The sequence below is a fragment of the Cervus elaphus genome, chromosome 20 (assembly GCF_910594005.1).
Source record: "Cervus elaphus chromosome 20, mCerEla1.1, whole genome shotgun sequence".
NCBI lineage: Eukaryota > Metazoa > Chordata > Mammalia > Artiodactyla > Cervidae > Cervus > Cervus elaphus.
The window spans coordinates 63,779,242-63,794,176 of record NC_057834.1 but is presented as its reverse complement, the minus strand read 5'-3'; the positions used below and the strand labels follow the sequence as shown (position 1 = coordinate 63,794,176).

General features: G+C 34.1%; 1 protein-coding gene across 6 annotated transcripts in view; it reads right to left on the bottom strand.

The window, feature by feature from the left end:
• The window catches only part of COL11A1 (collagen type XI alpha 1 chain), a 210,379-nt gene that overhangs the window by 32,216 nt on the left and 163,228 nt on the right, over positions 1-14,935 (bottom strand). For all 6 annotated transcript variants that reach the window (XM_043875927.1, XM_043875926.1, XM_043875928.1 and 3 more), the window contains 6 exons: positions 9,217-9,270; positions 7,607-7,660; positions 6,311-6,364; positions 1,637-1,690; positions 921-1,028; positions 166-219 (listed from right to left, as the gene is read on the bottom strand). In XM_043875927.1, coding sequence (XP_043731862.1) covers positions 166-219; positions 921-1,028; positions 1,637-1,690; positions 6,311-6,364; positions 7,607-7,660; positions 9,217-9,270 — 378 coding nt within the window. The remainder of the gene's footprint in view (positions 1-165; positions 220-920; positions 1,029-1,636; positions 1,691-6,310; positions 6,365-7,606; positions 7,661-9,216; positions 9,271-14,935) is intronic.

The window sequence follows — 14,935 nt, the reverse complement described above, 5'->3', positions numbered from 1 at the left end:
GTTTTCAAATATACAAATTTTTGTTCTGGTACATGTGGCTACAGTTTACATCTGTCTTTTCTTCCTAATTGTGGGGATCCACTGAAGTAATTAAGGCTTTTCTTTAATTATTAACTGGGAAGATTCCTCATAAAAATAATTCTTTTGTTTTCTCATGATACTTACTGCAGGGCCAGGCTCACCAGGGGGACCAGGATCTCCAGGAAAACCAACAGGACCCTAAGATAATGTTTTAAAAGGAAATAATAAAAATAGTTTCATATAAAGTCATGATATTCTGAAACTTAAGAGGTAAAAGTCATGGCAAAACCATACAAAATATCTCTCTTCTCCTGCAGAAAAATTGTTTGAAATGATATGATATATGGAATTTAGAAAGATGGTAATGATAACCCTATATGCAAAACAGAAAAAGAGACACAGATGTACAGAACAGACTTTTGGACTCTGTGGGAGAAGGCGAGGGTGGGATGTTATGAGAGAACAGCATCGAAACATGTATATTATCAAGGGTGAAACAGATGACCAGCCCAGGTTGGATGCACGAGACAAGTGCTCAGGGCTGGTGCACTGGGAAGACCCAGAGGGATGGGGTGGGGGAGGGAGGCGGAAGGGGGGATCGGGATGGGGAATACATGTAAATCCATGGCTCATTCATGTCAATATATGGCAAAAACCACTACAATATTGTAAAGTAATTAGCCTCCAACTAATAAAAATAAATGGAAAAAAATAATTAAAACAAAGAATAGCAAAAAAAAAAAAATGATACGAATTGAGAATGCTTATGAATATATAAAATGAAGAAAAGTTAGCCTCACCAACTATGGGTCAAAGTCTCATGATTTTGAGTCTTTCTATGAAAAGTTTCAAGTAGCTTTGCCACAGATGTCACTTTAAAGAGGACCAAGGTCACTCACCGGATTACCCTTAGGGCCATCGTCACCTGGCGGTCCCTTAACACCAGGAGGTCCAGCAGCACCTGGTGGACCAGCTTCTCCTTTCTCTCCTCTTTCTCCTTTGGGACCCTACACAACATAAGAAAAACAATTGATTCTCTTACAAGTTTTAAAACAGCTTCTTAACCTCAGCATATTAGGTCAGGCACTTCTCTGCTGTGGGAGCTTGTCTCCTGCATTGCAAGATGTTTAACACCATCCAGGTGCTTATTACGTAGATGCCAGCAGTTATCCTTCCTCCAAGAGTGACAACCAAAAATGTCTCCAGACATGGCCAAATGTTTTCAGGAAGTCAAGGTCACCCTCAGCTTAAACCAATCTAAGCTAGAATAGTACAATCCTAATACAATTCATATATAATCACTTGATGTAGCAGGGTTTGTTCATTTCTTTTGTGGATAGTCCACCAAAGATATGTGCAATAAATATCTTACAGTTCTTAATGCTCTAACTTATGCACATGTAATATTTTTTAAATTTCTGTGTGAGTCAAAAATATGCAGAAGATAGGCAAAATTATTAAATAAAAAGGCTCTGCATTTGTGATGATTCTTAATGGATTGGAAAGGGAAACCAAGCAACTGAATCGCATCTAGGAGTTAAGTTCCATGTTTAAAATACTCTGAAAGAAATATCTTATCCCTGAAACACTATATTGACAATAAGCCAGCACTTACACCTGTGCCTGCTTCCCCAGGAGGCCCTGGGTTCCCTGCTTCTCCTGGTTCACCCTGTAAAGAAGGGAAATGAGTTATCAGAACACAGAAACGATGTTTTACATTTGTAAAACTGCCTTCAATGATGACTATGACACTTTAAACTAGCCCTTAACTCATTATGTTGTTTAAAAAGCAGGGACAGCTTTGATAAAAAGAAGAAACTTTTTCAGTTACTGACCTTAATACTTTATTTCTCACAACTGGGGAGATATTAATAGAACTGAATATGCTGGATGCTACAATTCTCATCAGTTAGTTAATAGCCAGAACATTAAGCCAAGTTACCACCAAACCACACAAAACAGACATTCACATGTTTCCGAAAAACTGTGTATTGTGTTGCATCAATATTCACATTACAATTAAGTTTATGGATTAAACAATTTAAAAATGTTTTCTTTCTAAAATATTAAATTGCTCTAATCAAACAATTTGGTAGTATTTTGATAATCCTATAAAATTAGTTAGTAGAGGTCTGAAGAGGTCTAAAGTGGAGCTATAAATACAAAAAGACTATTTGTAATATGCATATTGATACTTAGATACTAATTAAAATTTCTCCTTTTGAGTCTATATGTATATATATGTGTGTGCATATATATATATATACATATATATATATATAGTTAAGTCACTAGGTCATGACTGACCCTTTTGCAATCCCATGGACTATAGCCTGCCAGGCTCCTCCATCCATGGAATTCTCCAGGCAAGAATGCTGGAGTGGGTTGCCATTTCCCTCTCCTGTGTGTGTGTGTGTGTGTGTGTATATATATTTCCTTCTCCAGTATATATACTTCTCCAAATATATAGGTAGTTTTTATGATTTCCACATATAGATATGGATGGCTATTTTCTGACTCAGTGGAATAATAAATAAACCTCCTAGACTAATAGGTTTTCTCTTGTGAAAGTCTGTTATTAACTCCTCATACTTAGAAATGCATACAAACATAATATTCTGTTCAAGTAATCATTCAAGTGAAGTAATACAGTACATTGATGTGCCATGCATGTTTCTATACAAAACTTGCAGTACTAGAAAATCTGAAGTAAAAATTATTCTAATTTAAAAAAAAATGAGGCCTGAATTTCCTTTAATTTTTAACTTAGCTATTTCTAATGTTCCTGGCACAAACCCTCTGTTCATGAATTGGTTTGAAATCAAATATAAACATAATTCCAAAGGAGAGACTATTTTGTGTACACAATTTCTTATTCTTTGAGAATATGCACATATTTTAACTTTTGCAATTGTCTGCATAATGAGGGAAGATATCAAGTACTTTCTAAGAATTTATTAGTACTATTATTGTGTATAAATTACTTTCTCTCAAGATAAGTAGAAAATATTTCCAATTATCTTGAATAAACTTTACAAGTAAAATATTATATTTACATTATTTCCAAAGCAATGAATCATTCATCAATCCCAGGATGATGGAATAAAATGTAGGTAATATTTTAAGAGTCATTATTCACATCTTTGAAAAAACTTAAGCGGCTTGCCATTCAAATCAACTGTAAAATGTCCATATTAAATTTGTTATATATAGAATGTATATAATATACTGCATAACCTCAATCAGATGGAATTTAAAAAAGCCAAGCTCACTCAAGCAGAGAGTACATTGGTGGTCACTGGGGGTTGGAGATTGGGAGCCATGGGGAGATGTTAGTCAAAGGGTTCAAAATTTCAGATACTCAAGATGAATAAGTTCTAGAGATCTAATATGTAGCAGTATGACTAAATATATATGAAAATTACATTTTTGGTTACAGTATAGACAAATGTGCACAATATAAATAGCAATTACTTAAGATGATATTATCTTTAAAGGTCCCATTTAAAATTGAAAAGGGATTGGAACAAGATTACAAGTAAAGCAATAAAACAGTGTAACAAGACTGGATTATACAAATTAAATATTTCTACTATCAACAAGGCTAACCATGCTTATTCTAAGTAATAGTAGTATATTTACAATAATGTAAATTCTATGAAGACCACTGGCATATGAAAGAGGTGGTAGATTATACATTTATTATTACTTATCATTTAACCATTTTATCCCATTCTGTAACACACTTGTTCAGATTAAAGCCCCCTTCAGAAGGGACAGCAAATTACTCTGTCTAAATTCATAAAACATGCATTCATTGTTTTGAGGAAAACACTAAAGTACAAAATCCATCTATAGCAAATATATATTACACAGAAAACAAGTTAAATTTATTTAAGCAAAGTGCAGCATGACTAAAGTAGCTTAGCTTTTCTTTTTCCTGTTGAATTTGGGACTGAAAATAAATTTCCAGCATAAAAGTGAGAAAGCATTAAAATCAAATCAGATTCGATCTCAAAAATCTATAATCTACATCAAAGTACACCCTAGATTCAAAGTATAGCCAGAATCTATACTCTAGATTCTGAAGAAAAGAAAAGAAAATTAGGATTTTATTTCTATCTTGCTGTCACATAGAAAAGTTTTTAAACAGAGACAAATAAAACTCTGTTTTTTTTTAGTACAACAAATTTAGATGTTTTAATTGTAAGAAGTCAAACACCTATCTTGATTGACCGAATTATTCTATGAAGATGCAAAAGTGGCCAGATGTTACCACATAGACTTTAAGCAAATGGAAACAGTATGGGAAGGGAATTTCCCAAAGCTCCAAACATCTGGCATCCATGCTTATCTTCTAGAGTAGGGCAGAGGATAAAACCATTAAAGAAGCAACTTAAGTACTTAACAGTATTCCCACTGTACCCAAAAGCTTTAGGAAACAAAATAAGTTGAAAAAGTTGTAAAATGGTTTTAGAATTTGCCATATGGGCAGAAAACTAAAATTAGAGACTAGTCCTCACAATTATTTGTTCAGTATTAGAACCAAAAGAAGATGATGCAAAAGGAAGAAAGAGGAAAGGTGTGGGCTACCTTCATCTGTCTATTACTGTGATACCATCAGATAGCAGTCTTCTCTTCTGTTAGTCTTCCTATGACAACTCAACTCAAAGAAAAGGTTCTATCAATTCCATTCTCAATTTATCTGCATTTTTTAAAACAGAAACTTAAAATTTAAGAATATAAACCAAGAGTTAGTCAATCAGAATTAAAGCACTAGCCTTCTTATGAAGTAAGAATTAGATGAAAGTGAAAGTATTAGTCGCTCACTCATGGTGTTTGACTCTTTGCAACTCCATGAGCTGCAGCCCACCAGGCTCTGCTGTCCATGGGATTCCCCAGGCAAGAATACTGGAGGGGGTTGCCATTTCCTTCTCCAGGGGAAGAATTAGATAATAACTTTTAAATATTTCTAATTTAGTAATTAAGAAACTATTTAAATAGGCAATTATATAAAATTAATTATAATCAAAATGCTAGAATGTGGGTGTTGGGAAGAAATAAACACTAAAGTACTAGATTCTCAACCAATTACATATCTTTTCTGAGGACTAAATCTTTTAACAAAAATAAATCAATGAGTATAATATATGATGCATCAAAATTTTTGAGACTAAACAACAGAATCACTTTTATGATTAGGATAAGTCTATACTTCTGATATTTATTATCAAAACTGAAACAAACACAGGAAATTTCTAAATTTTTTCCACTGCGTAATTTATGGCATGACATTTCTACGCCTCAAACTGACGAAGAATTTATTTTTTTAGTAAAGCAATATCAATGTTAATTTTTTTGAAAGTTCTTTTAAGAAATCAGAGTGAATGTATAAATAACAAATCAAAGAATCATTTTATCATTTTTATAAAAAGGAAAAGCAGATATTTTAAATAAAATCATTTTCATGATAAAGGGAAACTATTCAGAGCCCAGATACTATATCAATGCCAACTATTTTGAAAAGTGCCAAAGACATAGTATTACTAATGAAAAAATAAAGTAAATTGAAGTCGCTCAGTTGTGTCCGACTCTTTGCAACCCCATGGACTGTAGCCTGCCAGGCTCCTCCATCCATGGGATTTCCAGGCAAGAATACTGGAGTGGGTTGCCATTTCCTTCTCCAAGGGATCTTTCCAACCCAGGGATTGAACCCGGGTCTCCTGCACTGCAGGCAGACTCTTTACTGTCTGAACCACCAAGGAAGCTCAATTAGTAATGAAAATACAACTCCAAATATGACCAAATGAATGATTAATTCTTTTGTATTGTGAAGGATTCTTTTCTCCCGTTTAAGTGAGCTGCATCAACCAATCTCTTCTATTTTCACTAGAATGTTGCTACAGACACGGTCTAATCAAATATACCTGGGTTAAAGTGGATCTTGATTTAGTCACTTTCTATTGACAAAACCTTGATGAAATTACTGATATTCTCAATATTCTGCTCACTCAACCTAAATATGTGGATAAAATATTATCATCGTGGGGTGGTTGTGTTAATTATAAGGAGTAATCCATTTACACCACTCAGCACCATGACTGGCAATAAAAAATGTTACACCTCTAAGTCATTTTACTTTTAATTTATTTAACTATCACAGAAGATGATATAAATACGTGCAAAACATTTAGAAAGACACAACTATTATAAGCACTTAAAATACTAACTGATATTATTAAAGTCCCAAATTCTTGCTGCCGTAACTGTCTATCACTGCATCCCTTACCTTTTCTCCAACACCACCAACTGAGCCAATGGATCCTGGGGGTCCTTGTGGTCCCTGTGGTGTAAGAAAGGGAATACAGTTATCCTTACTCTTGTAATAAGATATAAATTCATAAACACACATCCACTTGTTCTCAAAGAGAGAAATATGTGCAAGAATATCTCAAGTCATTTGAAAGATGAGACAAGATGATGAACTTTATGGAATTGTCAAATGTACTGGATAGCAAATAATTTAATTATTTTAAATTGATTTTCAAATGCACCAGAATTCTGGAGATAAAGCAGAAGACTTTCCAACTCTAGTCATGTCAGTTGATACTTGGAACATAATTTCCATCTCTCAGCCAATTGAGTAGATCAGATTTAGAGGATGGTTTTGCAGATTTTCTTAGTGGATCAAAATATGACTGATTAAGAATACTACAATCCATGCAAAAACAATATAAACCATCTCTTAGTCTTTAAATTACTTAGGAGAATTAAAACCTAAAAGCATTTTTATTATTACATCTGCATGTAATTTATTTTACCTAGTTCTGGCCTGCCAGAATTAAAACCAGGAATAACAGACGAGCAATAAAGACAAGAATAAATAACTTGCTCTTTGTGAAAAGGGAAAGTCAAATGGAAACAGAACACCAAAATCTATAAATTTGTTAATAGTAACAATAAGATAAATATGACATTACATTCCTATAATATTAGAACAGTCAGTCAACAGTCAAGCTTGGGGGAGATCATTTATACAATTAAGAGGAAACATTTTTTTACAGGGTAAGAAGTACATATATTATCATGCCCATGTTACTCTGATATATTCTACAGAAGAAAATACAAAATTGCAAAACTTTTAGATAAAGGATGTTTGGAACACAGACCTAAGCTAGTATAGTCAAGGCAATTACAAACCATCTCCTCAAGCAGTTGTAAAAGATAAAGGGTTAAATCTGAAACAATTCAGCAGCAGTGTAGAATTATTATGTGCAAGACAGTAATTTGAACTGAACAATGCAGTACTTTAGTGAATATTTTTCACTCAATATATATTTCTCACTAAATATATATTGCATGTAAACTTTGTACCCATATTATATTAATATTTGTAGGAACTAGCTCCCTACAAAGCCTTTCTTTTCCTTTAAATAAAATGGAGTGAGTAAATGACCCTTGAGCTACTGTTCATGTAAACATTTCAAAGGAGTGTAATAATTATCCCCACCGTATTTTAAATACTACCTGCCATTACATAATATCTATATAACTCCAAAATAACTAACATATTTCACAGTCTTACATCAGCTCCATTAGGACCTTGAGGACCTCTTGGGCCTGGAGGACCAGGTGGACCCTGTAAGAGAAGAATATTAATGTTTATGAAGACCGAACTCAAATGCATTCCTGATATTTTCATTTTGTGATTGAGAAAACAAAAAGAAGCTTCAGCCTGCCAAATCAAAGTCATAAAGCATATCAGGGTTGTAAGTCATTCTTGATGGATACATCATGTTAGCAAATGCTTCTTTACACATAGATATGGGGAAATCAGAACTGCAAGAAGAACAATTTAATTAAAAATTATAAAAGTCTATTATACTATCCAGTACAATGAATTCATAATACAACTAAAATATTATATGCCAGAATATACTAGAATGCCAGAGTATAAAGTGGACATAAAGTTGGGAAAACAAACAGTGCTTGAGTAGATTTAGAATTCATTAATTCTATATTTTTTATTTGTATATTTTTACTTTTTTAATGCCAGCTCTCATGTTATATATGCTAGAACTGGAATAAGATTAACTGTTTAGTTGTCATCCTTAAATAAAGGTTCTTGCTCCTGACTATGCATTAAAATTACCTTTGGACAAATTTTGTAAAATACTGATGGCCAGAACCCCTTACTTCAAGACTGTGTTTAAATTCATCTGTAGTAAATCCCAGGGCATTAGTACTTCTTTAGAGGTCACAATTTATTCTCATGTCATGGTTGACTATTAGCTATTAGCTATCACCATAAGTCAGAGAGAATGTATTACTGATTCAGCAGACCATAGCAAGAGTATTCAGAGAGAAGCTTGCTATGCAGCTGAAACTGTTTAGGGTATTAATTAATTTTTTTGAATGGGCAATGTTTATGTTTTTTGTTCCTTATAAAATCTAAGATGTAAGTATAAGATTATCAAAATATGTATTTTGAAGGAAGCAAATATTGGAGGCAATGTTTATCAAAGGGAAAGAGCAATTAGGAAATGTATTCATTCCATTATAGATGTCAATGACCCTGGCTTATTTTTTTCCTTACAAAAATAGTTCTTGATCAACAAATATATGTATTTTAAATTTTTAGCTGAAATATTAAATTTAGAGCAAAAATCCAGAATCAATAATTGCATATTATTATGCCAAAGCATTCTGATTAAGATAAAATCCCTCATTAAATTAAGAATTTGTTTCAAAGTATAATTAATTTTTAATAGTGTGTTAACATTTGTTAGTTACCCAAATCCTGGGTAACTATTATCTATTATTTACCTGTTTCACATCAAAGGCCAGAGTTAAAGCTAAAGACTAAAAAAAAACCCAAAGTGTAGCAGTTTATATATACCTAACAATACATACACAGAGAAATAAAACAGATATAACAATACATCAACCAAAGAATGTGTCATATGTGTGCACAACATTATTCCAAACAGAGAAAAAGGAAAGATAGAGAAATATTCAAGACAGTGAGAGAAACTTTAAAAGTGTCAGGTGCAAGTCTGGGTGAGGAACAGGGAGGCAACAATCTGAAAAGTCATTACCTTTAGGACTACTTTGTTCATATTAATAAACCTTGAGAAAGATACAAGTAATGTGGAAATTCACAATATACATCAATTCTAGAAAATAAAAACTTACCATGGGACCAACATCCCCATTTTCTCCTTTTTCACCAGGTGGGCCTGGAAGACCCTAAGAAAATATAAATAGAGAAACAGTAAAATTCATTCATGTATTTAAAAAGAAATATTTGTCCAATTTCTCGTATAGAATTCAAAGTTAAATACAGCTAAATAAGAACACGGAATTAAGACTCATAAGCTATCATCTGTCAAAATACATATAATGCAAATATTGACTAAATATTAGGGAATCATATATGTACATTCACAAAATTCACACTTTGAGTAGTATTATACTTTTTGATTTCAATTACAAGAACTAAACACATAATTTGTTCTGAGAATTTATAAATACCTAATCATTTTCTCCATCTTTTATGAGTAGTATATGGAATTAACACTGCAAAAATGTTTTTGAAAAATCTTGTTCCAAATTATTTTAGGACACCTTATCCTGGTGAGGATTTTATAGATAGGAACAGTTAGACAAAACTCCTTTGAAAATAAATATTCCATCCAATATATGTCCAGGGTTACAAATATCTTCTGAACTCTTGACCTGTTAATTCCACTTCTGGATCTTAAAAACTCATAAGGCCATGAGACCTGATATATTATACTTCCTTTATTCACTCAAATCTATTTCCTTTATGTTCAGTTGTAGTGTAATAGCTTTAGGAGAGGTCCTATGCTATTGAATAAAATCAGAGCAGCTGCACTCAGATTTCACCTGGCCCTATCCTTATGGGCCAGCAAAAAAAAATTACTGTACTCCCTCTTGATTTTCCTAATTCTCCCAGCATATCTGTTTATATTTCCTCTTTTATATTACAAAACTTTGTACACATTTGAATCATATACTTAAAAACACATTTGTACCACTTGTTTGCATACTTATACTCATGGGATGTCAAGGTTGTATATTGTCACCCTGCTTATTTAACTTATATGCAGAATATATCTTGAAAAATGATGGGCTGGATGTAGCACAAGCTGGAATCAAGATTGCCAAAATCACTTCAGATGGTGACTGCAGCCATGAAATTAAAAGACACGTGCTCCTTGGAAGAAAAGCTATGACCAACCTAGACAGCATAGACAATACTTTGCCAAAAGCAGAGACATTACTTTGCCAAAAAAGGTCTGTCTAATCAAGGCTATGATTTTTTCAGTAGTCATATATGGATGTGAGACTTGCACTATAAAGAAAGCTGAGCACAGAAGAATTGATGCTTTTGAACTGTGGTGTTGGAGAAGACTCTTGAGAGTCCCTTGGACTGCAAGGAGATCCAACCAGACAATCCTAAAGAAAATCAGTCCTGAATATTCATTGGAAGGACTGATGCTGAAGCTGAAACTCCAGTACTTTGGCCACCTGATGTGAAGAACTGACTCACTGGAAAAGACCCTGATGCTGGGAAAGATTGAAGGTGGGAGGAGAAGGGGACGATAGAGGATAAGATGGTTGGATGGCATCACTGACTCAATGGATATGAGTTTGAGTAAGCTTCAGGAGTTGGTGCCGGACATGGAAGCCTGGTGTGTTGCAGTCCATAGGGTGGCAAAGAGTCGGACACGACTGAGCAACTGAACGGAACTGAACTCATTGGACATTGCTCTTTCAGGTCAATCTTTTGTCTCTAACAACTGGCAGAGCATCACGGAAAAATTGAGATTTTAATGAAATTTTGAATTTATTTTTTAATTAATTAATATTAATTGGAAGCTAATTACTTTACATTATTGTAGTGGTTTTTGCCATACATTCACATGAATCAGCCATGGGTGTACATGTGCCCATCAGCAGACTAATGGATAAGAAAGCTGTGGTACATATGCACGATGGACTATTACTCAGCCATTAAAAAGAATACATTTGAATCAGTTCTCATGAGGTGGATGAGACTGGAGTCTATTATACGGAGTGAAGTAAGTCAGAAAGAAAAAAACCATACTGTATACTAATGCCTATATATGGAACTTAGAAGAACTGTAAAGATAACCCTATATTCGGGACAGCTAAGGAGACACAGATGTATAGAACAGTCTATTGGACTCCATGGGAGAGAGCGAGGGTGGGATGATCTGAGAGAATAGCACTGAAATATGTATATTATCATATGTGAAACAGACCGCCAGTCCAGATTCGATTCATGAGACAGGGTGCCCAGGGCTGGTGCACTGGGATGACCCAGGGGGATGGGCTGGGGAGGGACGTGGGAGAGGGGTTCAGGATGGGGAACACATGTACACCCATAGTTGATTCATGTCAATGTATGGCAAAACCCACTACAATATTGTAAAGTAATTAGTTTCCAATTAAAATAAATAAATTTAAAAAAAGGAAAAAAAGTAATCTTGGATAGATGATATTTGATATCTTTATCCTTATTATATTTCAGTTTTTAAATGCTGGGAATAAGCCATTAAATTGTTTTTGTGATGTACCAACTCCATATGATTCTCAGTTTGGAGAGAGGATACTTTACTGAGTGTATTTGTAAACTTTTTAATGTTCTATATATTCATTTGTATGAGGAAATCTTAATTACTGATTTATAACAACATATACCAGAATTTCATTTATTTTTTTTCTCATTTGCAAGTTAGATGTCTAGGAAAATAGCCTATCATATGTACTTCCTAAATGGTTATCATCAACTGATGCTAGCTTCTAGAATTACTAAAGAAGTTCCTAAGAGGAAATAGCCAGGTAGTGTTTCCAATTATATCCTGCTTAAAAATAATCTGAAAGAGGTCACCAAAATGTTAGGTTCCAAGATCCACAACCAAGGAGATTCTAATTCATTGATGGAGAACATGAACTCAAATTCTTAAAAAGACAAGTAGATTTTTAACACAGATGAAATAAACGTTTCAGCTTAAGCTCATTTCCTTAAGTAGTAAGCATTACAACGTAAACATAATTAAGCTCTTACAAACACCACATAAATTAACAATCACATTCCTTATCTCCCACCAACTGTAGTGTACAGTGCATCTGATTTATGATCTCCAAATTGAATGTTATATAAATATTAGTTCATAATTGTATTTCTATAACACGCCTAGTCTGCATTGCCATTTTTATTTATGCATATATTATTATTGATATTAGTTCAGTAGAAACCACCCAATAGAAAAATACTGAAATATTTATCTCTTTTTATGAAGTTTGATTATAGTTCAAGTTCTTCCGCATTGCAGACGGATTCTTTACAGTTGAGCCACAAGGGAAGCCTGAGAATACTGGAGTGGGTAGCCTATCTCTTCTCCAGCAGATCTTCCTGACTCAGTAATTGAACCAGGGTCTCCTGCATTGCGGGGTTATTCTTTACCAACTGAGTTATCAGGGAAGCCCCAAGTTTAGACAGAATATTCTTATTATTCAAATTAGTAGAAACACAATGAGTCAAATGCTTTTCTTGCGGCAACTAAACGTGCAAAATGGCACTCCAGTGTTAATCAGTTTTCAATGTCACAGCTCTTTCCTAAGGGGTAATTTATGCATAGAGAGATTCTGCTATAAGGTCTGTTAATTTAAAATCATTTACCTCTTAAATGATGAAACAAATGAATTCAGGCCAAGAGCTCTCATTCTATATGTGTTCTTCATTTGTAGACAAATAGTAAGCGACTACTACATTTTTATTATTTATGTCTAATATAATTGCTAACATCTATTCTGCCACAAAGACTCAATTAAAGGATGCAAGATGCAATTGTGAGCATGTTAATTACATTAGCATCTTTTCAGATTCCTGATTTAAAGAGGTACTCTGGGAAAATATAATCAATTTTGGGGGGAATTGATTTCTTGAGTCACCTTCATCAAAGATCATATTTCTTACTCTGTGTAAATGAAGGCTTTTTAAAATATAATATTTTGTAAATATAAGTTACAAGGTACCTTTTTAAATCATGAGAACTGAATTTCTTAATTACGACCTTATAGAATTCAGAATAATCAGTTAACTGAACAAGCAGAAAATGAATGGTAATATATACATCAGCAATCTAATTTCTAATGCCTTGTTATTTTCAAATATATGTGCTGCTCACATATACTGATATATATTGCTCAGGATTGCTTATTTATTATCATATAATAAGTATAAATGTGGCTTCCCTGCTTTCTCAGAGGTAAAGAATCCGCCTGCCCATGCAGGAGACCCGAGTTCAATCCCTGGGTTGGGAAGATCCCCTGGAGAAGGAAATGACAACCCTCTCCAGTATTCTTGCCTGCAAAATCCCATGGACAGAGGAGCCTGGTGGGTTACAGTCCATGGGGTCGCAAAGAGTTGGACACAACTTAGCAACTAAACAATAGCAATAAGAATAAAAGGGTTAAATGAAAATATGATATGACTCTTTTATACTACCCAAGTTGAAAAGGAACTATTTTGGCAATAAAAAAATGTAGAAAATTACAATATTATGTTCACTGGTAGACATCCATTGAGGGCTATAACAATAATTGTTATATTTTAATAATGTAACATAATTCTATACATAATAAGGTACTTAATATTAAACATTATTATGAACTAGGTGATTTAATCATTTCTAAAATTGCTAATGTGGCATAACTAATATCCATATGTACCCAAATATCATTTAAAACAAAATTTTATGATCTTTTAGAGAATCACTAGGTAAGTATCAAATAAGCAAGTGGCAGAAGAAAGCCAGACGTTTCCACAGTTTGTAGGAAGCAGTTAACTATCTACTATGCAATGTTTTGCCTAAGAACCCAGTTATAAGCTATATTTAAAGACAATTTCTTGTTTTAGAATGTAATACTTCCTAATGGGCTTACTAAAATACAAATTATAATTCTAAATATAAGAAGTTATTTTAAAGATTATTTTAATCATTTAAATTATTTAAATGATTGGAGCTGAAGCTCCAATACTTTGGCCACCTAATGGGAAGAACTGATTCATTGGAAAAGACCCTGATGCTGGGAAAGATTGAAGGCAGAGGAGAAGGGGATGACACAGGATGAGATGGTTGGATGGCATCACCGACTCAATGGACATGAGTTTGAGCAAGCTCCAGGAGTTGGTTATGGACAGGGAAAACTGGTGTGTTGCAGTCCATGGGGTTGCAGAATCGGACATGACTGAGCGGCTGAACTGAACTGAATGTTAATTTGTTTATTTTACCTATTGTGAAAGTGTTAGTCACTAGGTCCTTCCTGACTCTTTGTGACCCCATGGATTGTAGCCTGCCAGCATCCTCTGTTTATAGAATTGTACAGGCAAAAATACCGGAGTGGGTAGACATTCGCTTCTCCAGGGGAATCTTCCTGACCCAGGGCTAGAACCCAATCTTCTACATGATACGTAGATTATTTATGGTCTGAGCCACCAGGGAAGGGAAGCCCATTTTACCTCATTGATTAACATTTGTTGTTGGCAAATTCTGTTAATAGTTACAATTTTGTGTGTGTGTGTGTGTGTGTGCGCGCAAGCTCAGTCACTTAGTCGTGTCTGACTTTGCGGCCTCATGGACTAGCCCACCGGCTCCTCTGTCCCTGGAATTGTACAGGCAAGAATACTGGAGTGAAAACCATTTCCCACTCCAGGGGATCTTCCCCATCCAGAGATGGAACCAGTCTCTTGGGTCTACTTCACTGGCAGGAAGGTCTTTTACCACTAGCACCACCTGAGAAGCCCCAGTTGCGATTAACAGTTTGCTGTTTCTCAAAAGGCTCTTAGTTTCTGCTAGCC